The sequence below is a fragment of the Ambystoma mexicanum genome, chromosome 7p, assembly GCF_040938575.1.
Source record: "Ambystoma mexicanum isolate Mex_15411 chromosome 7p, UKY_AmexF1_1, whole genome shotgun sequence".
Lineage (NCBI taxonomy): Eukaryota > Metazoa > Chordata > Amphibia > Caudata > Ambystomatidae > Ambystoma > Ambystoma mexicanum.
In genome coordinates, this window is record NC_090939.1 from 735,450,655 (window position 1) to 735,476,786 (window position 26,132).

General features: G+C 47.7%; 1 protein-coding gene across 10 annotated transcripts in view; it reads left to right on the forward strand.

Annotated features, from left to right (window-relative positions):
- The window catches only part of BEND2 (BEN domain containing 2), a 1,020,032-nt gene that overhangs the window by 956,965 nt on the left and 36,935 nt on the right, over window positions 1–26,132 (forward strand). For all 10 annotated transcript variants that reach the window (XM_069636821.1, XM_069636826.1, XM_069636822.1 and 7 more), the window contains one exon: window positions 5,168–5,371. In XM_069636821.1, the coding sequence (XP_069492922.1) occupies window positions 5,168–5,371 (204 nt within the window). The remainder of the gene's footprint in view (window positions 1–5,167; window positions 5,372–26,132) is intronic.

Below are 26,132 nucleotides of genomic sequence, written 5' to 3' on the forward strand. Positions count from 1 at the left end.
TTGCTTGTCCCAACAAGCATTCCTCCCCTGTGGAATGGGATGCATTTCATATGGAGATGATGGTGATTTTCCAATCGCAGGGCTCTGTTCCGTCCGTGCCTTCGAAAGAAGCCGGCAGGGAATGTGCTAGGGCCACCGCTCACATGCCTTTGGGCTTCGGGCGGTCGCTGCGATCATCGGGAGCTTTCGAGGTCCCGATCGGACAAGGTGGATCGCTCTAGCCATGCCCGCTCGAGGCCTGTGTCGAGGGCATCGGCGCCATGCTCAAAGCAGATTCCGTCGAAGCCCTCAACACCATTTATGGAGGCTTAACCTGAGGTACCCCGTGCATCGGCTGAAACTCTGAGGAAGGCCCTGAAGAAGTCAGTGAGGCCTGTATTTGAACCTTTTTCTGTGCCTTCATCCAGGGATGTATTCCAGCCTCTGAATTACATCTCTGAGGTGGATGAAGGGTCTGATGAAGGTTTGGTTCCTGATGAGGTTCCTGAGGAACTCTTGTCTGGTCATAGCCAGTTGGAAGACCTGCGTCAGCCTTTACACGACGCCAGTGGTCTGGAGGTTGAGTTCGGTAGACCTGAGCCTGGCACTCAGGCCGGGTCTTCATACGGGCGTCTCGTGTCGAGGGTGATGGAGTACTTGGGGTGGTCTGCGCCACCAGTGGATTTTCTGCAGGATGACCTGATGGATATCCTTGACCAAGGTCCACCCACTGACCCGGTGCTGCCATTTCATATGGCTTTACAGAGAAGGGTGGCAGCGGCTTGGACTGCTGTGGAGAGTCTCCCGGCAGTGAGCAAGTCGTTGCCGAAAAAATACCGTCAGCCAGTAGCGACCCCTGCTACTTGACGATGCACCCCACTCCGGAGAGTTTGGTGGTGCAGGCGGCTACGGCCCCGGCAAAGCAGGCGTCGTACCCTACCATCCCTCCTGATAGGGACGATAAACGTTTTGATGGCTGGGCAAAGAAAGTGTTTTCTTCAGGGGGTATGGCTTTACAGGCAGCCAACTCTGTGTGTGCCTTAGCACGTTTCACTCACACTCTGTGGAATTGTGTGTCTTTGGCGGCTGAACATATTCCCAAAGGGGAGGAACAGGATGGTTTTCTTGCCCTCGTTCAGGATGGCAAGGATGCCATGTGTGAATCCGTTCAGTCGGGTCTGGACATGGCAGACTGTGTCAGCCCGTCCATGGCGGCGAGCACCGTGATGCACAAATTTGCTTGGTTGCGGAAGTCGGGGTTTGCTCCTGACGTACAAGCCCGACTTCTCAACATGGCAGCAAGGCTGACGAGAGCCTTGAGAGGTTGCAGACCTCAAAGGCTGCAGTGAAGTCATTGAGCGCTGCAGTCCGCCAAACTCTGCCTTTTCGTCCTAGGGGACAGCAATGGAGGGGAGGTTCCTTTCGATACTACTCGTCTTTTGGTAGATCAAGGGGAGCGGCCAGTCAAAGGGGCCAACGTAGGAGTACCAGAGGTGGCAAACAGGGTACTCGAGGTGCCAAGGCGCTCGAGCAGTTTCCGCTTTGCCCTCAGGCACTGCCCCAGCCGCTTCAGCTCAGTCATGAGGCCATGTCCCATGGTTCGCCGGTTGGGGGAAGGCTGGCGCTGCATCTTGTAGAATGGCGTGCCATTACTTCAGATGTGTGCTTCTGGAGATCATAGCCCACGGCTACTGTCTTCTTTTCCGGCAGAGGCCTCACGACAATCCACCAGGGAATCTCTCTTTGAAGAGTCTGGATCTGCCTCCTTGCGCAGGAAATCAAATCCCTACTGGAGAAAGGCGCCATAGAACTGGTGCCTGTGGCGGAGAGGAACAAGGGATGGTATTACCCATATTTTTTTATCCCGAAAAAAGACTGGGGATTGAGACCCATCATAGACTTGCGTGGTTTGAACAAGCTCCTCAGGAAGGACAAGTTCAAGATGGCTACTCTCTCTCTCAAGTCCTCCAGGCCCTTCAACTTCAGGACTGGTTGGTGTCTCTCGACCTCAAGGATGCTTACTTTCATGTGCCGATTCATCCCAAGCACAAGAAGTACCTGAGGTTCGTGGTTGGCAACTCGCACTTTCAGTTTCGGGTCCTGCTGTTCGGATTGACCTCCGCCCCGAGGGTCTTCACCAAGCTCATGGTGGTGGTGGCAGCGTATCTCAGAAAAGGGGGGGATTCACATCTAGCCCTACCTGGATGATTGGTTGATCAGGGCGCGCTCTCCAGAGCAAGTCCTGGATCATCTGTCAGTCACCTGCCACTCCCTTCACAAGCTGGGCTTCTCCTCCCTCAACTTAAAGAAGTCCCACTTGACACCTACCCAGCGGCTCCAGTACATTCGAGCAGTGCTCGACACATCCCTGGGGCTGTGTTTTCCTCCCTAGGTGAGAGCTCATCACATTCTGCAGATGGTCAACAAGTTTCAACATGCCCAGAGTCTCCCAGCGTTCGAGTTCTTGAGGTTGCTCGGCCTCATTGCATCCTGCATTCTCCTGGTGCCAGAGGCCAGGCTGTGGATGAGATCTCTACAGTGGGCTCTCAAGATGCAGTGGTCACAGTACTCCGGCAGGATGTCGGATCCGTTCAAGTGCTGCCCTCGGTCGCCCAGGATCTTCTGTGGTGGGCCGTCGAAGGCAATCTGATGAAGGGGGCTCCATTTTGGCTACCCTGGCCGGAGGTGACGATCGTGACGGACGCATCCCTCACGGGATGGGAGCTCATGCCAACGAGTTGACAGTCAACGGTTGTTGGTCTCCGTCGGATCAATCTATTGGAGCTGAGGGCCGTCAGGCTAGCCCTGAAGGCTTTTCTGCTGTCTGTGCTGGGGAAGAATGTCCTGATTCTGACGGACAATACAGTGGTCATGCACTACTTCAGCAAAGAGGGGGAGGCAGGGTCTCTCCCTCTGTGCAGAGAGACGATGCAGCTCTGGTTCTGGGCCATGCAGCAGGAAATTTCGATCTTGGCAGTTCATCTAGCCGGAGACAAAAACGCAGCGGCGGATGCTCTGAGCAGGCACAGCACAGTCTCTCACGAGTGGAAGCTGGCTCAGGAGATTCTCCTGGAAATCTTCGCCATTCGGGGGACCCCACATGTGGATCTCTTCTCCACCAGTGTCAACCGGAAGTGCGAAAGATTCTGCTTGCAGGAATTTCCTCCAAGAGGAGCCTTGGGGGACGTGTTCGTAGTGGAGTGGTCCTTCCCACTGCTGTACGCGTTTCCTCCAGTCCCCGTCATTCCGCAAGTGCTGCGGAAGTTCGGTTCCTGAATGATCCTCATTGCTCCGGCATGGGCCAGGAGAATGTGGTACCCGGACCTTCTCGACATGTCCATCTGCCCTCCATGCCGTCTTCCCTACCGAAACGATCTGCTCTCACGGGAGGGGGGCCAGGTTCTCCATCCAGAGGTCAAGTCCCTCAACCTTCATGCATGGCTTCTGAAAGGTTGAGGTATAAGGATTGGGACCTCCCTGAAGACGTGATGGAGGTGTTGCTTTTGGCCAGAAGGCCTGCAACGAAGTCCCTGTACCATTGCCGTTGGAGAAAGTTCTGCGACTGGTGCAGGGTTAAGAATGTGGATCCTTTTTCATGTGCCATTCCTGTGGTTCTGTCTTTTTTGCTTTGGTTAGCCCACAAGGGCCTGCAAGTGGGTACCATTAAAGGTTACCTGGTGGCGCTGTCCATATTTAAGCGCTCGTCTGAGGAGTGTTCTTATTTTAAAATTCCTTTGATTTCTCAGTTTCTGAAAGGGCTCAATAATGTGTTCCCACCGTCACCTTTCCAGGTGCCCAGTTGGGATTTGAACCTGGTTCTAAAATTCCTAATGGGAGCTCTGTTTGATACTTTACATTCTTGTCCTTTGGGACTGATGACCTTGAAAACTGTATTTTTAGTTGCGGTCACTTCTGCTCGCAGAGTGAGTTGCAGGCACTTTCCGTTAAGCCACCCTTCACAGTGTTCCATAAGGACAGGGTCACATGTTCCATAAGGACAGGGTTGTCCTTAGGGTTAGTCCTTCTTTTCTTCTGAAAGTTGTGTTGGAATTTCATTTAAGCCAGAAGGTCATTCATCCGGCGTTCTATCCTCCTCCGCATACTGGTAAGGAAGAGGAGAGGCTCCATAGGTTGGATCCTAGGAGAGCTTTAAATTTCTACATCTCACGCATGTCCCAGGTCAGAGTGGGCGATCAACTCTTTGTAGGATACGCTGGAAGGCGTTTGGGACAAGCTGTTACTAAACAGACTTTGTCTAGATGGATTATCTTGACAATTTCTGAATGTTACCTCTTGGCGGGAAAGGACCCTCCGGTAGGCTTACGGGCCCATTCTACTAGGGGTGTGGCTGCCACTACTGCCCTGCAGATGGGTGTTCCCATCCGTAACATTTGTGAAGCAGCCACATGGGCCTCTGTCCATACTTTTGTCAAACATTACTCCTTGGATTCTATCCATGGGCAAGATTTGGCCTTTGGCAAGGAGGTCCTCTATTCTGCAATTTAATTGGGCATTCTAAAATTCTAAATTCTTTTCCCACCTCCTTACGCTGGTACTGCTTTTGGAGTCTGTCATAGATGTGGAATACGTCGTCGGAACATCTCATCAAAAGAACGTTACCAGGTAAGAAAGTAACTTGTTCTTCTAAATGAGGTTACAGGCCTGCTTGACTGTGGTACAGTTTGGTCTGCCATTTCCACCATTGTTTTTTGGTCAGCCTGAATCACTTTTGTTATCAAAATAAAGAAAGCAGAGATCTTCAAGTTGATCTCAGGTCATATGTTAATCCACCAGCCATTACACATCCCAAGAAATAGGGATTTTTTTTTTCTTTTCTTGGTGGTTTAAAAAAGTAAGAACCACGAGACGTGGCTGCATCTCCACTCTGCCTTCATCATGTCTTAGAATGCAGAACTGCTTATCTTTGTATGCTATTTTCGTTTTTAACAGAACAAATTCAGTAGGGCACTAACCAAAAAGTAGTAGTAAACAGTAGGCATGTCAAGAGATCAAGAAAAATAATTTGCAAATAACATGGGCAAACTCAACATAGCTGAAACTGATTTAGGTATGCTTAACCTTGCGCAGTATCCTAGTAAAAAAAACGTTTTCCTAATTGTGTACTTAAAAACTCTGGTGAGTGTAGCCCATTTTCAAATGATACATGTCGCTTTGTTCTTCTCTGTAGAGTTTCTTGGAAACAGCTGGCGGAATATTCAGCTCCCCTTTTCGGTCCTTTACGTGGCCAAAGGCAAACCTCGGCCAGAACTGTCTGCCCGTTTCCTTATCCGCGCTCTCTTTCCAGAGGATGTTCTTGTGAAAAGCAATGTGTATGGTAATAAAGAACGGGGAATGGCACCGCTGGATTGCAACAAGATAAACGCTCTCAGAGGTATGTGACATATGATGATTTTGTTACATTTGTTATGACAACCAACCATTGAAATATAATTTGTGCAGTGTTGGCTCTCTTTTTGCTCTCTTTGGTAGCTATTTGGTACCACCATGATGCTACCCAGGCCAAAATCAATTTACTCGATTTGTTTTTAGCAACATATTTTTCAAGACATCATGGTGTGTTCCTTTTTTCGTGCCTGTAGACTATTCCTTACAGATTCTCTATCTTGAGCACACGCTTGTGAATTTTATTTCCTTTTTTTATATATTTAAATTTGCCTTGCTCTGTTTTAAGACAGCCTCGGTCAAGGTTCAAAGCACTTGACACCTCATGATGGGACAGGAAACAGATTTTCAGATATGTTAAAGCCATGCGTTGCTTACCACCAAACCGGAAAGTACGAACAACACCTCTTCCTTTGTACTTGTGCACACCTTCACCAGTTCTTTGTTCTGCGAATTGTAATCTGTCTCTTTCATGCTTGGTGATTCCCAAACCGTGGAGCCCTTTGTACTTCTAGAATTCCTCAAAGGCATCTGAAGAATGGCCTGTCATTTATGTAGATCATCTCCTATCCCATTGCACTGCAGGTGTTCAGATTCTTCTTGGAGAGAGCGATCCTCTGCACTGAGCCATAAAGCCAATACAGAAGGTGTTTGTCATGAGGGGCAGCCATTAAACATGTATTTTAATTTCAGGTTGTTCCTGTTTGATTTCAACACAGTCAATTGCATGTTTACAATGCTGCTGGCTTGAGGGGCAAATTCTTCCTCTGCGGAAAGTTAGTTGCTTTATTTTCCTCAGTTATTGCCTGGAAGGAGCATAATCTAAGTATCTAGCATTGACCAGCCTGGCTCTTGTGCTTGAGATGTCGAATTGGTAGTGTTTCCATATCCCCAAATCATAAACATCCAGCAGATAGAAATCATTCTGGACATGAACCTGGTAAACGTCTTCCTTCCTTAGTGCTTCAGCCATCTAGAAAGGTCAACGTCTCTTCACACATTCTTATGTCAGCTTTGTGGTTCAAAGTGGGTGTGGGCCCTTAGGCCTCCTACTTCCGAGTTTGTTCTTTTGACCAACTACAAATGCATCCGGTCACCACATCACAGAGCATAGTACTGGGGTTAATTCTCAGACTCTCAAAGCAACGACAGGTTCTTCTGAGTTTCAGAAGGTCAGATGAACATCATGAAGATGTTTCTATAAACACTCTTGGGAGAAATAAATCTTGTTTTTTCACAAAAACAGGCTTGCTTTTTTCTGTCTTGTACTGAAAATATGTTCTTGCAGTGGACAAGACAAATGTGTTTGAACAGGTTCTATCCTATAATTCTGTATGGGTACACCTAGCATCACTCTGGGCCCATACCACATTAGAGTACATTGTGGTGGAGAGTGCCTCTCATTAAGGTTTTTATTGGAATGTATTACAAGAATGAAAGCACTAATAGGTTAAATTGCACCTCACCAGAGTATAAATGTGGTTTTGCATCCGCTCATGCATCCACCCTTTTAGCCAAATGACTTGATTTTACATACTTTTCCTTTAAGGTTGGTTTTCTTATAGCAGTCTTATTAACAAGAAGTAAATGACCTTCAAGCATTATCTGTAAAAAAAAAAGCAAATGAGCCCTTTCAAGCATTAAAAAAGGTAACACAGTATTTAGGACACACCCCTAATGTTAATTCTTCAAGGGCCATTTGGTGGTTAGGAGTGACATGAGCGTGTCCTAAAGTTTATTTATAATTTAATGTCAGAGTACTGACCTCCATCTATTCTTTAGAAAACCACAATCTATTCTGGATGAAAGGTTACATCCAAAAGGGACCTAATTCTTAAAACATCACCAAATGAGTAGGCCCTTTTTTACTTGCATGACCTTACGAAACGTTCATGCCACTTTATTCACTACCACAAGAAGTACAATGCTTACATGAACACACCTATTTCTTATTGAGTATGGGGCTGAAAAGAATTAGACATTGCCAACAAATTCTTACTTGAGCGCAAACAGGCCTGAATCTCAGACTTTCCTTGACCTAAGATTGCAGATCTTGTGTCCAATTGGGAAAAAACTAGCCTTTATTTTCATGCTTTTTCTTAAGGGAATGCTGCAGATATTTAAGGTAAGGTTTGCAATCAAGGCTTGCTTTTGAAGAAGAGGTATGCTCTAATAAAGAGCCGCTCTCAAGCAGAGTCATACACTACTTGCCCTTTTATAGTATTGATGATATTCACTAGTTTCTGGTTATGTTTAATAAAGAAAGCCCTCTTTTTTACTCACTTTTCTGAGTCCCCTGTTTTGCTTGTTCTTTATGATTCCCTACCACTGTTTACCAGTGAATTCCATCCTGTTTCACTGGGGACGCGGGATAGGTTTGTGGCCCTTGGGGACCCGTTTATCCCCAAAAGATGGTTCTACAACAAAGGTGCACCTCCATCTCCCTGGGTGAGTACCCTGCCCTGGACATTTGTCCTGATTCTGGTTGGTGGCAGTATACTTAAATACAGGTGTTATTCAATGCCATCAAACAAATTGCGCCAGTTGTAAGTGTTTTATTCATTACATGTGTCCGTTACTGTGACACGTGTTTCGGCCTGTGGCCTTCTTCAAAACCGGACATGTACCAGTTAGTGAGCAAATTAAGCTATCTTCAGGTATGCGTAATATATTCTTGTGCTTTGATATGTAATTGGGTAAAATCCCTGTGCCCAAGTCTATCCAGGACAGAAATGCAACTACTGTAGCTGGTGATGCCCCTACTCACCTCTGATCTGGTGAGTGGTGAGTGAAACTCGTTGGCTGGACTGCCTTGGTGTGCTCTCTTTTCCTTCTGAATATCTTCTTGGGTCCGAACTGCATATAGGGCCCACATGCAGAAGTCTTACTCCCCTCTATAGGTCAACATTTGTCCCATTGATTCTTGGGGTCTAATAGACTAAACATTAGGACTTAATGGTCATTTTATTTTTTTTAAATGAGTGCATAAAACATTGTATTACAGATGTCCAAACAAACCGTTCAGATGATGAATTCAGTGTCGGATTGCTTAGATATAGGTATCGTTTTGACCTTTCCAAAAATATTGCGCATTCTAAGAGCTGTAGTGATTTTAAAAAAAAAGCTCTGCTGTCCTCCCATCAATTAGGTCACCATCTGGATAAACCTGAAACAATACACTTGCATTGTTCACAGAAATCAAGTAGCAGTTCAAATGCCGGAAGCGTTTTAGGAATGTACACTTACAAATTGTCCTTTACAGCAAAGAGCAGGAAAAGTGACCATACCTTGTTACATTTTTCTTGTGCCTCTGTTATTATCAATGTAACTTTCTCCATTTTCAGTATGTCTCATATCTTTTGGTAGAGACTCATTCTTTCTCCATTGTGTGACTATACACAAACTTGCACACAATAAAAGATGCATACGTACATTGTTTTTTGTGCCCTGTATTTCCCTTTCCCTCTCCTGAGAAGAACTGAACAGAAAAGCTGGATTCTCTGGTAAATTGCTCCCCAATAAAGATTTTGTTTTTATATATATGGCCTCTTGCCAGAAACCCTGTAGTGGGCATCAACACCAGATGTGATAGGTGGATACTGGCTGTCCACACCCTCTCAAACCTACCTCAGACCTATGCCGATCCATTTCAGGAACTTTGACAGGGTAAGTTGCCATATATGTAAGAATGTATACTCCTAGTTCTGAGCGCTCTTCAACGTGGTATATTTGGATGAAAAATTATTGTCCCAATCCTTTTTGTTGAGCTCCTTTCCTAAATCCCTTCCCTACTTTGCCTTTATGGAGAGCCGCTGGTGTGATCACCAATCTTTTAGGATTTTGTATATAGCAGAGGTCAATCCTTTTCATAAGACTGTATTTTGAATTAAAGATTCCCCACAATCATCCCAACCTATTCAGCAGATTTTGTGCCCAGTGTCTGAGTTGGTAATATTCCATCCCTTAAATCTCCAATTGTCCAGGACTGGTTGAAAATCTGGATTTCCAACGAACGGGTCAAGGGACATCCGAGGCTGCATCAAACCCTTCCCTTATTGCCTAGTGAGGGAATTGACTTCTAGAGCAGGAGGCCTAGTGCCTCTAACCATAGCTGTTTCCATAGAAATTTACCTGCAACGACCTGCTTCAAACCCACAGAGTGTTTCTCACTATTTGCCTTACACCATTCTGCAAGTACCTTAATTTGCGCTGCTTGAAAATACTTCAATATGTTTGGACAACACATCCCCTTTGACTGGAGTAAGGTTTTCTTCTCAATCCTGTTTTACCGTCCTATACACATTTTATGAACTTGTTCTGGATTTGCCTGAGGCACACATGGCACGGGAAAAGGGTGGGTTTGGAACATATATAATAAACCCATTCCAGCCCCGTACAGGCCTGTTCATCGTGCCAGCTCTTTACATTTCTGTTCAAATAATTTCAAATAATATAAATTATAAATGAGCTTCTCCAGCATACAGTCTGGCATGGATTCACATGCTCATGAATATTCCCCGTCGCCAGGCTGGGAATCCTCGGTAAAGAAAAAATCAGTTTAACTTCTGAACTGTCTTTCTCCCAACAACCAATCACTGGTGTCGGGGTTATACGGCCCCCAGCCAATGACTGCCCTCTAGCTAAGACCCTCCTCTGCCAGCCATCTTCAGATTTCTACCGCATGTTCAAGTGTTGGGAGTCTTCATGCTTAGCTCTCGGGCTTTTGCTGCATTTTGTGCTTTTTCTAGTTTTACTCTATTTTTTCGTTCATTCGAGCCTCAAGCTCCATTGATCTACCTTCCGATTAACGGGGACCCATTTTCGGATTCTTCTGCCCCTCAAAGGCGAGTTTCGTCGAGTTTACTTCTTGGAGGATTCCAGAAGCTTCTTCAAGGCCTAGGTCCCGTGGACATGGCGGATGAGAAGAAGGACTCAGCGCCCCTGTTCAAGATTTGTCCAAGCTGCGGCCTGCGGAACATCTTTTCGGACGACAGCCATTCCCTGTGCCTCCACTGCCTGCACTCGGACCCGATGCTCGTGGAGGGATGACTGTGTGTTTTGTCAGGACAAGGTGCCCCGCACACTGCGCGATCGGCGCAGTCATCTCAACGAGTGGCTGCAGGCCAAGGCCCCTGCTCTGGATGAGTCCAGACAGCATGCCTCCCCTGCCCAGTAGAAGGTTGAGAGGTCTCCTATGATCTTTGAGGGCGCTCCTCCCACGGGAGCCCAACATAAGGCTAAGCACTGTGAGTCTACTGTGACTGAGAGTGCCATTGCAGCAGGCTCCTCGGCTTCCAGGGCGAGTACAGCATCCCCAACGGCTTCAATCACGAGCCAACGCTCAGGATCTTCAAAGAAGAGGAAGTCGGACCATCCGGGCAAGCTCTTGGAGAAGACCCAGACAGGCCCTCTGGAGAAGGCCAAGGGGGAGCAGGGCTCAGACCCTCCCCCTAAGGTGAAGTGGGGGCCGCGACCAAGGCCGTGAAGGCCCATGTACATCTGGCAAAGGCCCAACCTTCCATCGAAGGAGTGGTGGCTTCCCTCTCAAAGACCGCTGTGGTGGATCCGCAGGGCACGGCCCCGAAGGCAAGAGTATCCCTACCTGCCAAGAGGGAGTCCTCTTTTCACCCCATCAAAAAGGCACCAGAGAAGATGATGCCTATCATTTCACCGAAATCATCTCCCTTGGTTGCAGAGAAGGGGGGGCTTACCAACCTCCAGACCTTCCAGGAGGGACGATGCATCGAGAGTAGGACCTCCGGGAAGGATCCCGGCAAGGGCGGCGACGAAGGTGACGAGGAGACCGACGAGGAGCAGCAGGGCGTTGAGGGCTTGGACGACCAGCCTAAGTCGCAAATGCCCTCGCCTCTGTTGCCACAGCCACCACCTGAAAATATCTCGGTGGACGTTCTTGCTGCTCTGCATACCCTATGCTCAGAGATCCAGCCGAGGATGCCTCTTGCGCTGACGGCCCCTCCTGCGGCGCCGGTACCATCAGGGGAACCACCATCCAAGAAGAGGAGAGTTCCCCCTACGCCTCCTTGCCACCCTTCTCCTCCCTCTCTCCCCCTCCAACTCCCCAAGGGATGTAGCGAATACTGGCACGGACGATGACGGCGGCGGGTTGGGAGATCTCCCATCTCTGCCTCCCAGATCTTCGCCGCCCGACGAGATAGGCTTGTTCCACGCCATTATCCCCAGGGCATCGGTGCTGTTCCAGCTTGTCCTTGAGGAGAAGAAGAAAGAGGCTTTCCTATACCAGTGCCACGAGGTGAAGAGGTAGACTGTGCTTTTGATCCCGCTCTTGGATAACATTTGGGATGAGGGGCTGTCCCTCATGAAGAACCCTTCCTCGGCCCTGGCGAAGAGGGACAGTTATGAGAAGAAACAGGGTGCCGGACTCTGCACCCAAGTGCTTGCAGTCCCAACCGTCTCTGGATTCTGTGCTTTCGGCGGCCAAGAAGAAATCTTCGGGCTCCTCCTCTGTGGCGGCCTCCACCCCCTCCCCCCCCCTGGACAGTGAGGGGAAGAAGTTGGATGCCATGGGGCGAAGAGTTATCACGTTGGTGGCGACTACCGTCAAGGCTGCCAATGCCCTCGCCATTGTGGCACGGTACGACAGGGAGCTCTGGTTCAAGATCGCTCCCCTCCTGGACTTCCTTCTCGATGACGGAGATCCTACAGGAAGGCGAGGTGGCATCGGACCACGCCATTACAGTGGCCATCGACATCACCGACACGGGGTTCTGCCAAATGGGCAACAGCGTTTGCCTTCATCGGCGGGGCTGGCTGAGGGCCACTAATTTTCACCAGGATGTTCAGTTGAAGGTGTTGGACATGCCCTTCGATGGGGACAATTTGTTTGGGAAGAACATGGATGAGTCTCTTCAGGCCATCAAGGCAGACACAGACAGCTTGTGCCTTGGGCACGCTTCAATGACGACGGCTGGAAAATCCCAAGTTTCTTACCGTCAACCCTCCCACTTGTCAGCCCAGGTGATCTATAGGGGCTGTGCCAAATCTGGAGGAGGACATCGTCGGCGCCAACGCCCCCAAGGCGGCCTTGATGATGTTGAAACAGGATTAAACCGGCCATGGTATCGGGTCCCCGTCCGTGCACCCCGGTAGGAGGCCGGCTGGCGAACTTCATCGGCGTGTGACAGACCATCTCCACTGACCGGCAGGAAATCCACATCCTTCAGCTGCTGCTGGAGGTGCGGGCCATGCTAAAAAAGGGTGCGATAGAGCTTGTCCCAAAGAGGCCCCGGTGCTCCGGAGTGTACTCTAGTTATTTCCTCGTCAAAAAGAAGACCAGTGGATGGAGGCCCATCCTAGACCTCCGTCAAGTACATCAGGTCCCAAAAGTTCTGGATGGTGTCTCTTCAGCACATTCTAAGACAGCTAGAAGAGGGGGATTTCCTGTCGTCGCTGGACCTGGAGGATGCTTACTTTCATGTCCCCATCCACAAGGAGCACCGCAAGTTTCTTCGCTTTGTGGTTTAAGGGCAACATTACCAGTTCAAGGGCCTTCCCTTCGGATTGAAGTTGGCGCCAAGGGTTTCCCCCAAGTGCCTGGCGCTGGTGGCGGCACAGCTGCGTCTACGAGGGATCCACGTATACCCTTATCTAGATGACTGGCTCATCAGGGCAAGCTCAAAGGACATCACTGTCAACCACACAGCGAGGACCGTCCGGCTCCTGACGGATCTGGGGTTCTCACTAAACTATGCAAAGTCCAGCTTCACTCCATCGCAGGACACTCTGTTTCTGGGAGCCCGACTCAGCACAGTGTTGTGCCTGGCTCCCTTGGAGGAGAGGATAGCGGCCATCTTGGACAAGGTACAACGGCTGTTGGCCCTGAGGATCGCAAGGGTGAGGTCCATCAAGTCTCTGCTCGCCATGATGTCGTCATGCACATACCTCATTCGATTGGGCAGGTTGCGGATGTGTCAACTACAGGAGTTCCTCGATGCCCATTGTATACAAGTGTCGGGAAGCTTCGAGGACAAGATCACACTCGACAAGAGTTTCCGTCGAGCAATACAGTGGTGGGGAGCTCGTGCACATCTGTCCAGTGGTGTGGAATTCCAGACCCCATCTTGCCAGGAGACCGTTACGACGGACACCTCCCTGGAAGGATGGGGAGCTCACACTGGAAGCCTTCACGCAAGAGGCCTGTGGTTGCCAGTGGAGAGGCGTCGCACATCAACGTGTTGGAGCTGCGGGCAGTGTTTTGGGCCCTCAAGTCTTTCCTTCCGTCCCTCAAGGGCAAGGTGGTACGGGTCTTCACCGACAACACCACCACCATGTTCTACCTCAGGAATCAGGGGGGCACCATGTCCTCGGCGCACTCCAAAGAAGCGCAGGAACTGTGGCACTGGACCGTCGCCCAGGGGGATGGGGATGTTCCTCATCCCGTTTCATCTAGCAGGAGTGAAGAACACCATCACCGACTCCCTCAGCAGGGAGGTGCGCTCTTGCCACGAGTGGGAGCTTCGGCAGGACCAAGTGGATCACCTGTTCCGCAGATAGGGCAATCCCCAGATCGATCTATTTGCGACAGCGACGAACACCAAGTGTCGGAGATTCGCCAGCAGGTTTCCCCAGCCGTGAAGCATCGGGGACGCATTCTCATTCCCCTGTGACGGCCTGTTTCTGTATGCGTACCCTCCATTGCCATTGCTTCTTCAACTAGTCAAGCAACTCAGACGGTCCCGGTGCAGGATGATCCTTGTTGCACTGGCATGGCCGAGACGGATATCATACCCGGACCTTCTCGACATGTCAGATGCCCCTCTAGTCAAACTTCCAGTGGTCGCAGATTTTCTCGCCAGGGAAGGAGGCGTTATTCTGCACCACGAACCAAGATCGCTGGACCTGCAGGCCTGGCTCCTGCAGCGTTAGAATTTGGCAGCTATGATCTCCCAGCGGACTGCAAGGAAGTGCTTGCCAAGGCCAGAGCATCGTCTACTCTTAAATGCATCGGACATAAATGGAAAAGGTTCACCGTTTGGTGCCATGCACAGAAGATCGAGCCTCTACGAGTTACGGCTCCTCAGGTACTACCGTATTTGCTGTCATTGGCCAAGACTGGACTGGCCCATGCTTCCATCAAAGTTCATCTGGCGGCTATCTCCCGCTACACCAGATCTCCTGGGCGATCATCCCTGTGGTCGCATCGATTGGTCAAGGAGTTCGTCAAAGGACTATTTTGCTTGTTGCCGCTGGTGAAGGCTACGGCCCCGGCGTGGGAGCTCAATGTGGTGCTTACTAGGCTCATGGGTCCTCCATTCGAGCCTATTCATTCGGCACCTCTGACATTTTTGTCGTGGAAAACAGCTTTTCTTGTGGCCATCACCTCTGCACTAGTGGGCGAGATCCAGACCCTCTCTTGTAAACCACCTTATTTGACATTCCACGGGACGAGGGTAGTGCTGCGGACACACCCCTCCTTCATGCCCAAGGTGCCGTTGGACTTTCATCTAAACGAGCCCTTGGTGTTACCTGTATTATTCTCGACGCCTTTGTCGTCGGCTGAGAGGACTTTGCACTCGCTGGATGTACCTAGAACACTGAAGTTCTATGTGGACCGCACAAAGAGTTTCCGGAAGACGTCGCAACTTTTTGTGAACTTTGGCCCCTGAACCATGGGAAGGCCCTCTACAAGGCTTCCATTTCCAGGTGTCTCTCCGGCTGCATCACCCATTGTCACTGGTTGGCAAACCGACCATTGCCTGGCCGTCCGAGAGCCCATTCGACCAGAGCAATCGCTGCAACTACAGCGTTCCTATCTGGTGTGCGCCTGCTTGACATCTTCAGGGCTGCTACGTGGAGGTTGACGCACACCTTCACAAAGTTCTACTGCGTCAACAGGGATTCCAGGGAGGAGTCCAGAGTCGACCAGGCACGGCTGTGCAACCTGTTTGCTTGATGGTGAGCCTGGTGTGGAGGTAAGGGATGCTTAATGTTGAGATGCTTAATGTTGAGCCTTGCCACCTCTCGGGGTTGTGCATGTGTGTACTGCTATGTATTCTTTATTCATGAGCATGTGAATCCATGCCAGACCCCATGCTGGAGAAGGAAAAAGTTACTTACCTGTAACTGTTGTTCTCCAGCATGGGTCTAGCATGGATTCACATGCGAACCCTCCCGCCTACCCCTCTGCGGCTCTTCTCTTGGTCCTACTGCCACTTTACGTGCTACCAAATCTGAAGATGGCTGCCAAAGGCTTAGGTAGAGGGCAGTCATTGGCTGGGGCAGTATGACCCAGAGACCAGTGATTGGTTGTTAGGAGAAAGAGAGTTCAGAAGTGAAACTGAAACTGATTTTTTATTTACCGAGGATTCCCAGCCTGACGACGGAATATTCATGAGCATGTGAATCCATGCCAGACCCATGCTGGAGAACAACAGTTACAGGTAAGTAACTTGTTCCTTAATCTTGGGGTTCACATTTATCCCAAGGTATTTAATTGACTTTGCTACTGAACTAAATGAGCTTGGCAGGCTCTTTAGTTGTCACATGTAGGTTCCTTTATTGCCTCTTCATAAGTTACATTAAGCTGTTACATAGGAATACCCACTGGCTCCCATCACCGAGGCTAACGCCTTTCCAACTGCCTGAGCTGGACCCTCCTCACACCAACATTCCCCCGCTCACACACAAACAATCTCACGGTGTCACTTTGACATCACAAATTTATACATCCATCCAAGCACTATACAACACATTTCAATTAATTTCCCAGCTCTCACCATCCATCATGAAACCCTCACTATGCAACAGCATTCATCAGCATCATGTTTATTTAGGAAATGTACAAAACTTTCCAGAAAACAGTACAAAGAAAACAAGATAAAGTACATAACCATGCAGATGTCAGAAAATAAAACACATGCATATCAGTCATAACATAAAATCCATAACAATCGTACAAAAAATACATTTCATAGCATATCCCGGATGAGCCGCTTTCTGATATAAAGTGCTGTTTTTAAGTAAGATAGAAGAGTCCATCCGACACGTGGCGAGTCGACCCATAATAGAAAAGTCAGAGCAAGTCGATATTGCAAAAAACATAGTTTGTGAAACAAAGGAACATAACAGGGAACCTCTCACTCTCTCAGAAGCTGGACAAATAATATCAAATGGGCAAGATCCTCATATACAGCATTGCACAAGGGACAGGACGGATTACTGCCACCAATGCCTGTAATAGAACACAATCGAAACTTGCCCTAGTTATGATAGCTCGCTATGACTGTGACTGCGCCCGCAATAAGTCTGGATGCCGACGGACATGATGGTCATTAGCCCTCTGTTCTTAGGTTTCAAGAGCTCCAGGCTCCCTCGCATTGCACTTACATGATCGTGAAAGCGGGTAGTCGGCAATCTTATCTCCCCTTGAGATGTAACATTAAAAGGTGGATACAAATGTGTAATGTTGGGTTCCATTATTTGTTTCTTAATGTCTCAACCATGGGACCTTACCACCAATGTCTCTGGCGATCATGAAGTTAATCAGCTCATGAGTAAGGACTGCTTTTTCATTGGCCCATAGCCGGAGCCAGTGAAAAACGGGCTGCAATGATAACAAATCCCCAATTAATTTACAGCCCAATTCTAAATGTACCCTGAAATTCGGAGCAGAGGATGGCGGACCCAGGATACATTAAAAAATGTTATTCTCTACTACTTGGATGGAATTAACATTAAAATAACCTCACAGCTCCATCACAAATCTGGCGACAGAAGCCGATTTGCCATTATACACTATTAACAACAGGTCATTTGGTTTTGCTCTAAACATACTCATTGACCTGATGATGCCTCCCAAAGCTTGTGTAAAAAACAAGGCCCCTGTTTACTTACAGGTGGATACGGCCAGGAATTTGAGGAGAACCTGACCTCCAGGTCGTCGAAATTGTCGACCCTGAGGATCCGAGCACCCCTGCAAAACATTGCCTTGAACTTCACAGTACACCTCCCTTTACGGCAGGCCATCACTGCTGACTTCACAGCATTGACCGCCAAGTCCATGCTGCCCATAAAGCAAGCATAATCAGATATAAGCCTCTGAAGAGCCATTGGGGTACGTGCCATTAAAACGGTATTGTCCGTATACACCAAAACTGGCAAATGCCGGCCACCCATCGTGGGAACATCAGGTGAGGAACTCAATAGTTGATCATACAAACCATTAATATACAAACGGGTTTAATGGGGGGACAGGACACAGCCCTGGCGCACCCCTGACTCCACTTTAAAGGGAGACGTGCATTTCCCCCTGGCACCACTCCTAACACAAGCCTGTGTTGACTCATGCAGTCGTGCTGAAAGACTCACCAACGCTGGCGGGCAATTCATGGAGCATGACCCACAGACCTGGGTCGGTTGACCTTGTCAAAAGCTGTGCTCAGATCCATGAATGCCAAATAAAATGGGCTCCTCCCTTTATAAAGATAAATGGAATGAGAGATCACCATATAGAAATTGAGAGACTGCTCAGCCGTGCCCAGGCATGACCGAAATCCCAGCTGCACTAATGAGAGAACCCCACTGTCCATGACACACTCCTCTGGCTTGGCAAAAGTGCACAGCCAAAGATTTTAAAGAGAACCTAACAGTGAATTTGGCCTATATGAGGCAGAGGCATCCCGGGCCCCTTTTTGTATATTGGATGGATGGTTGCACAAAACCATGGAGGAGGTACCAATCGGGCCCACAATTCTGGGGCCATAACAAATGAATCAGCCAGGACATTATCAGGTCCTGGTGCCCGATTGCAACGCTGACAACCAATGGCTTTAGTTATTTCCACCACTGAGAAAACGATCCCTGCGGCAGTGCCCCCCTCCTCCAAACTCCCTGTACAGTTCACAGTTGCGGGGGTACAATTTATTTCCCCTTGATGTACAGTGTATAGAGATAAAAAATTGTCTATCCAAGCCAGGTCAGATAATTGGAGGCCGGGGCCTTCTGATTAAATTTGTAAAATGGTCCATAATTTGTAATTTCCCAGAAAAGCCATTGTCCTAGGACGCTCTGATCCATGTGTCCCACGCCTCATCTTCAATGGATCTTTTTCTCCTGGGGTAGACCTTGCAGAAATAGTTTTCCGAGGTCCGTTGGGTTTGCAATACTAAAAGTAAGTGAGACTTGGCTCTAGTGCATTCCCGGTCAAACCATCCAGTTCTTGGTGCTACCCTTCTTTTGCCCGCTGCCCAGCTAAACACCAATGACAGATTACGCAGTAATGACCAAACTCCTTTCAAATAAACGATGCCCCCCCACCCGCCCCAATCCTTGACAGTATGGCCTCCAATTTATGTGGACTCGATTGAACCGCCTTTCTCAACAGTTCCTCCCTCCTATCATTATTCCACCTCAACCTACAGCCCGGTGCGAACAAGGATACCTCCGGCAAGTAAACCTGCCCTGATGAGGCATCTCTATGGCTCCATCCAATGTTAAGCTTGATGGGAAAGTGGTCACTGTAGATGTTATCCACCACTTTTAACCCCCTCAATTCCCCCAGAACTTCACTGGGAAGCAAAAATATTCAGTGGTGGAGCTACCTAACGCAGAGGAGAAAGTTTACCTGCCGGGAATGTTGCCATCTAGCCGACCATTTACAGTGCGCTAATCCCCAATCTTAAAGGTAATGCCATAACCTCTGCCCCACTGCTTACAATCTGGGGTCCATGATAGTTGGAGGCAGGATCCCTACACCACATCCTCCATTTCGTCTTACAACATGATACCCGGCGCTCCTCCCAGCTTCAGATTAAATTCTCCACCTAGTCTAAGCACAGACTTTTTGAAGTGATCTGGGGGATATAATCTTCCAACACGAAGGCGGGAACTTGTAGGCTGTTCTTCGTATATTCGCTATGCAGGCTGTTATAAACGTTGACGACCAATATGTCATACGTACCAGATCTAAGAATTCTGACCACCAATATAATACAGGACCTGTAATTTTAAATTATCCACCATCGGCTTAGCCTGTCAAATTTAGTATTTCTGATATGGGAAAGTTGATTTTAAAACCGGATATCCTTGACTATTCTTCAATTTCCTGTATAATGTTTGGGTCTAATTATAGTGAGTCATTGACCATAATGGCATAATCTGCAAAGACTCACTTTGTGCTCGTCTTTAGCCCAAGTAACTCCTCTAATGAACAGTTCCTGCCATATCCTGGCTGCAAAGGGTTCCATAAATGGTACAAACAGCTGAGTTGACAGATGGCACCCCTGCTTGGTCCCTCTCTGCATGGGAAAATTATCAGTAAGCAGTAACTTAATTCTGGACAGTTGCATCAATCTTGAAATCCTGCCAATGGCTGTAAAGGTTTTAAATAAGCTGGCTAGTAGTGATGAAAATGTTTTTATAGAATATTGCTGTGTACTCATCAAGTCCCGGGATTTTGTTTGGTTTCAAAACCAATGTTGCTTTTATAACTTGCTCGGCATTAATGGGCTGTTAGAGGTTGGCTTTGTCTGCTGAAAGGACAGGGCCATACAGCTGGCAGTTTAGCTATCTTGAGCCTCTTCATAGCAGTCTTCTGCATATATTTCTTCATAGAAATCATGTATAGCCTTTATTTTATTCCTTTTAACTACAGCAAATGTGCTATGAGGTTTTTGTCGTCTTCCTATAAATAGCTTCTTTTCCCTCGCCTTCACTTGCATGGCTTTGATTGTGCCTCATTTATTATGTTTTTTTATAAAAAACCTGCGTAGTCCTCAGTATTTTACTTTCTGCTGTTTTTTTTTTAAGAATAATCAAAAACCGCTCTCTTGCATTAGCTAGCTTCTTCATCGTGTGTCTATGGATTACCCTTCTTTGTGGGACTAATAGAATATCCAAACACCCGTTTGGTGACACACATCATGATCGCAATCTTATTGCAAATATTCTGACAACAAGGCACCGGAGGAGCCATGTTTGAAACTAATGAGTATTCCCTACGTGCTCTGTACTGCTCCATACCTCTTCCACGTCCGAGTACTGATTGAGGTATGGTGGTGTAACTCACTAGAGATCTTCCTCTTCTCGGTTCTCTCTACTTCTGTTTTACTACAGAAATACATGGCATAGGAGGGTAGGGGTGGAGAGGAAGGAGTTGAAGGAGAAGTGGGGGTGTTATTGGGCTACTGTGTTCTCCCGATATGGTTGTCACTGGTCCCACAGGGGTTTTTCCTTCCCATGAGATCCAACCGCTGAGTACCACTGCCCGGGGGACTATCGGGTAGTGGCCTCACCACCCTGGCCTCATGGGAAGGGGCTCCCCCCTTGGAAGCAGTGATGACATCCTGGGATTCCTCACAGAGACTTAAAGCCCTCAAAGTAGCACACGGTCAGATATGATTACATGCATGCAACACTTACTCGCTTTCATTCTCAATCCGATTCTAATCCAAAAATGAAGATCTGCTCAGCGCCTTCCTGCCGAGCCGTAGCTTGTAACACTGGCAGTATTACATGGCCACGTCTTCGATTTGGCTTGTCACTGGCCACCCCTTGTGGCACTGACAGTCACCCAGCCCTTCCAAATGAAGCTCCCCTGGGAGCGTTCATGCACACATCAAAGCATGCCCACAGGCCTCCTTGCATGCCACTCAGCATCAGTGCTTTGTTTCTGCCACCGTGGCAGAAGCCTGGTCATATGCCCAGGCCAGCATTTCTCCAATCTCCAGGGCTTCCTTTGATCTCTACCGTTGCTCCGCTTGACATGCTCAGATGTTCCAGGTTATCCCCCCACCTCCGAGCATGTCACTTTATATCTCTGAGGCGCGGAGTACAGAGTGAGATTTACCAGCGTTCGCTATCTTGTGCACACCCTCCCCTGCTAACTGTTTTTAAAGCCTGTGAGCCTCACTAAAACTCTAGCTGGACTTTGTGTGGGCGTATAAAAGTTCCATGGCTCTGTGAGACCACTTTTTGTACTTTTGCAATAGTCTAAAAAGTTATTTCACTGTTAGATACCTGTATATTTTGCAGATATTGACAACATTATTTTAAAATAAATCTATGTTTATAGCTCTCTTTTGTGGACCTTCCTTTGTGTGATAATCAGTAGTATTTCCTGCACCTTGAAACTGACATCATATCTTCTGGAGGGTTGCCTTGAGTGCTCTTCTTATGCTACCACATGGAGACTCATGCGCGCAAAGGAAACACCCTGTAAACCAAGATTGCTTAATATCTGGGTTCTGTGAGTCGCCTAAGGCAAATCTCCCTAGGATTAGGTATGTCTTCTGGCAAATGTGATTGCCTAAATTTGCAGCCCTAATGTGTATTAAGTGCAAACTTCACTAGCCCACCTCCTTTTTCATGGTAGCATATATGATTTCCCTTTTCAAGGAGGGGTTTGGGCTAGTCCTTATCAAGGCTCAGAGAGTAACAGGCGCTAACAGCCAATCACTGACATAACGTATGTCCAATTCCAAATATAACGTTTTGATTGGATTTGGAAACCATTAATATTGATTTGAGTAAGGTTGCCATAATTCAGTCTGTTAATTCTGGGACAAGGCCAGTATGTGTGTCACTGAGTTTTGAGGGTATGAGGAGAGCAGTATCTGTCCTGACCCAACCAACGTACAGATCTGTTACTTCCTGGTAGGTACTTAACTCAAGTTGCTACCTATAAAATGTATTAAAGAATGTCCATCAAGTTGATTTCACCTTTGTAACCTCTACTCCACAAGAGGTGCATTTTATTTACAAACCATTGTCCCCTAACCCGTTGAACCGCAACTCTTCACTGACTAACCATTCATTTCATGTTACTCATCTACTACTCTACTGACTACAGTTCCATCTCATCCAAATCCCCTTCAAGTGTCATCAGTGCTGTCTCCCTCCCACTTAGATACCAGAGGCTCCCATTCCTCCCAGAAGGACCCCCAAATGGTCATTGATCAATGCTGTCAGTTTCTCCATGATCATCATGTCACACAGTTTTTGCTCCCATTCTGTTTTCGTGGGCCCTCTTCCACCCTTACAATTCTGGGGTATCGCCAGTCTCCCTGCCCTAATCATTACCTCCCACATCCTGGGGAATGTATATTCCTCCCTACCCTTTGCTGGGACGCAGAGGAGCATCTGTAGAGGTGACATACTGAGCTGGGATCGTATAGTGTCCTTAATCCAGCTGGGGAGTTCTTGCCAGAAAATGCATATTTTAGGGCAGTGTCACCACATGTGAGAAAGAGAGCCTACCTGCCCACAGTCATGCAGGCAAAGAGGGGATGCTCCTACAAATATCCTCAACATATTTAACTGATTGCCACTCCTGCAACACCTTATGGTTATGTTCCATTTATTTATTTATTTCATTTTATTTATTTGCATTTTGAAAGCGCTCACACAGCCCGCGGGCATCGAGGTGCTGTTACAGGAATTGTTTATTTTGTTGCATAATTGTTTTTTTTTTTGTCTTAGTTGTGTATTTATAACGCGCCTAAATACGCAGAGGTTTCTAAGCGCGGACCTGGGGATCGAACCTGTGTTGCTTCGTGTCGTCTTGCTTCCAAGGTGAACACGTTGCCGCTAAGCTATCCTCCCGGGACAAGGAGGTAAACAGGATACTGTGAAAGGTCACCTGAAGATCTTTGCCCACTCCTCGTTCGTTATTTCCCTTCACGCAATTCTAACCCAGTATCTATTTATTTATTTTATTTATTTATTGCATTTGATTATATGCCCAAACCCGGAGGTATCGCGGCTTATCTTAAAAGTTTGTCTCCCTGTCACAGTGGTGGAGACCAGGGCCTTGTATGTACTCGGGCAGATACACTTCCGAGTAGTTCAGCAGTTTAGAACTTTCTCGAACGGGGTCAGGTTTGTAGCCAAGGAGTCACTCCATCCTGAAAACCCCCTTAATTTGCAAATAATTTAAAATCGTGACCGTGTCCTTCCCCAGCACTTGCCTACCCCCTAAAGGTCCATAAAAACACTGTCTTTGAATAACTGGCCTGCCCTTTCTACACCCCTGTCAGACCATTGTTGGGAGAATCTCATCCCCTGGTGGGGGCAGATCAAACTGGGTACCCCACACCAATGACATAGGGGATGGCCAAGAGGACAATGCTCTATTCGCCCCGTTATTTTTCCAGGAGTCCCAAAGGACCCAGAGTGTGAGATGGTCTCTAAGTTTCCCAGGGATGTCTTTGTGCAGGGCCAAAGAAAATCTCTCACCTTCAGTGGGTGTATTTCTAAATCCTCAAGGTATGGCCAGTAGGTCCTCATGTCCTCCCTGGTTTGTTCCAACATAACCAGCAACCGGGCGGCCTTATAGTACAAATAGAAATGTGGTAGGCTGGATCCCCCCTGATCTCTTGGGAGCGTTAGGGTAGCCATTTTCACTCTAGGTCTAAGAGACCACTTTTGCTATATAAATCTACTCTGCACACTATTCAGATTGCTAAAGAATCTTTCCAGAAGTTTGGTTGGGAGGGCAGAAAATAAGTAAAGAAGACGAGGGAGAAATTTCATTTTAATGAAGGTCATACAACCGTACCAAGAGAGGATCAGGGGCTCCCAGAGCTAAAGATACTACTTAATTTTATTTACTACGGGGTCATAGTTTTCCTTCGCCAGAGCCCCCATCAAATAGACTCCCAAGTATTGTATGCATTGCTTTTCCACTCTCATACCCATGAATCTAGATTGAGAGTCCACGCTGGGCCCACCATCTCTTATGTGCATAATGTATGACTTTTCTGCATTGATTTTTAAACCAGAGAGATGGCCAAAACTAGAGATTCATGCCAGCAATTCCAAGAGCGAAGAGCCAACATTGGTGAGAGAGCCCAATATGTTGTCGGCAAAGAGGGACAGTTTAAAATCAACCTCTCCACAATGAATGCCTGTAATCAATTGATTAGCTCTTATTGATAAGGCCAGCGGCTCCATGGTTGGCACATATAGTAAGGCGAGAGGCAGCACCCCTGCCTTGTTCCTCTCGATAACCTAAAGGAGGCCAAACGCTCTCCATTGACTTGCACATTTAAAGAAATTAAACCCTAAACCCGTTTTCCCTGGACCTTCATCATGAACTGCCACTCCACCCTGTCAAATGCCTTCTCTGAATCTATTGCAATCAAACATGCTTCACTATTGCTAGACTGGACTCTATACATCAGATTAATTAATATACCAGATCCCTGCCTCCCCTGAATGAAGCCCACATGGTCCCCATGGACGAGGGACGGAAGCAGTCCATCCAGCCTACTGCCCAAAATATTGGCTAGAATCTTCATTGTTATTCAACAGGGGGTTTGGGCAAAAGGATGAACGTGTTGCGTCATTTCCTTCTTTGTGGATGGCCACTATAATTGCCTTCATCATTGTGCTTGATTGGGCATCTCCCGATAGTATTGCATTGAAAACTTGCACCAAGTAAGGGGCTAATGTGGATCTATACATTTTGTAAAATGTCATGGAGAATCCATCGCTCCCTGACGCTGTGCCTAATCTCATCCCCTTGATAAGTCTGTATGACCTCTTCCTGGGTGATGGACGATTCTAGGTTTTCTGCCTCTTCCCGTGGAATACCCAGGAGAGGAAGCCGATCAATAAATGCAGCAACCTGTGCGTCATCCCCCACATATGCTGATGTGTACAGCTCCTCGTAATACTTGACAAACTCTATCCCAATGCTTACAGTCCTACACAACCGACCCCTCGTCCAATTTAATAGCTCTGACTGCTTTCTTTTTCTTCTTCTCCCTCAACCGCCATGCCAATATCTTGTCAGCTTTATCTCCCTTTTCTTGATATTTTTGTTTTAGGAATAGCAGTTTCTTCTCTGTGGTCTGAACAAGAATGGCATTTAGCTTTGTCTTATAGAACTGCAACATACTGGATTTAGCATGGGGAAGGTATTTATCCTCTGACCCTCCGGGTTGTATCTGCCCTATTTTCCTCCTGTTCTCTCCTTGCTTTCTTTTTTCTGGTTCTCTATTCTAATCAATACCCCCGTAACGTGGCCTTGAACCCCTCCCAAAGAGACTGCACATTAACCTCTTCATTGTCGTTTTGAGAGAAATATTCTTTAATCTCGGTAAGTAGAAACTGCAAGTTCCCTATCCATTGTACCGCCCCTACTCATCTCCACCTAAGGGCCTCCAAGTAAGCTTGTTCCCTATGGAAACCCTTACAAGGTCAAGATACGACCCCAGGACAGGGAGCACCTGGGAGTCCTTCACTTTGGTCTTCAACTCAATATCCCCTAGTATTAAGTCTATATGCGAATAGGAATTTTGCACAGGTGAGAAGTATGAGAAAGGCATAGCCCCCCTTTTCCAGAGCAATAAGGGAGTCCGTGAGCCCCAGGTCATGGTTCACCTTCCTAAAGTGCTTATAATTATTACCCCTGAGGTGAACATTTGCTCCCCCCTGACCCTCCCGTCTCTTGCGATCTCTTACCAGGTCAAGCACCATTTAGAAATCACCCCCTGCAACTTGACGTCCTTCCACAAACAGGACCAATGTGTCATTCCCACCCTCCAAAAACTCAATTTGTCTCGAGTTAGGGCAATAGACTGAGCCCACTGTGATCTTACTACCATTCGGGCCCCCGTTATTGAAAACAAATCGACCATTCAGATCTCTCAATACCTCCTCCACTATAAAACCAAGTTGGGCCGAGACAAGTATTGCCACCCCTTTTTTCTTGCTCTCGCCAGATGCCCCAAAAACATCCCCTACCATTCTTGCTTTCAGGCGTGGTTTCT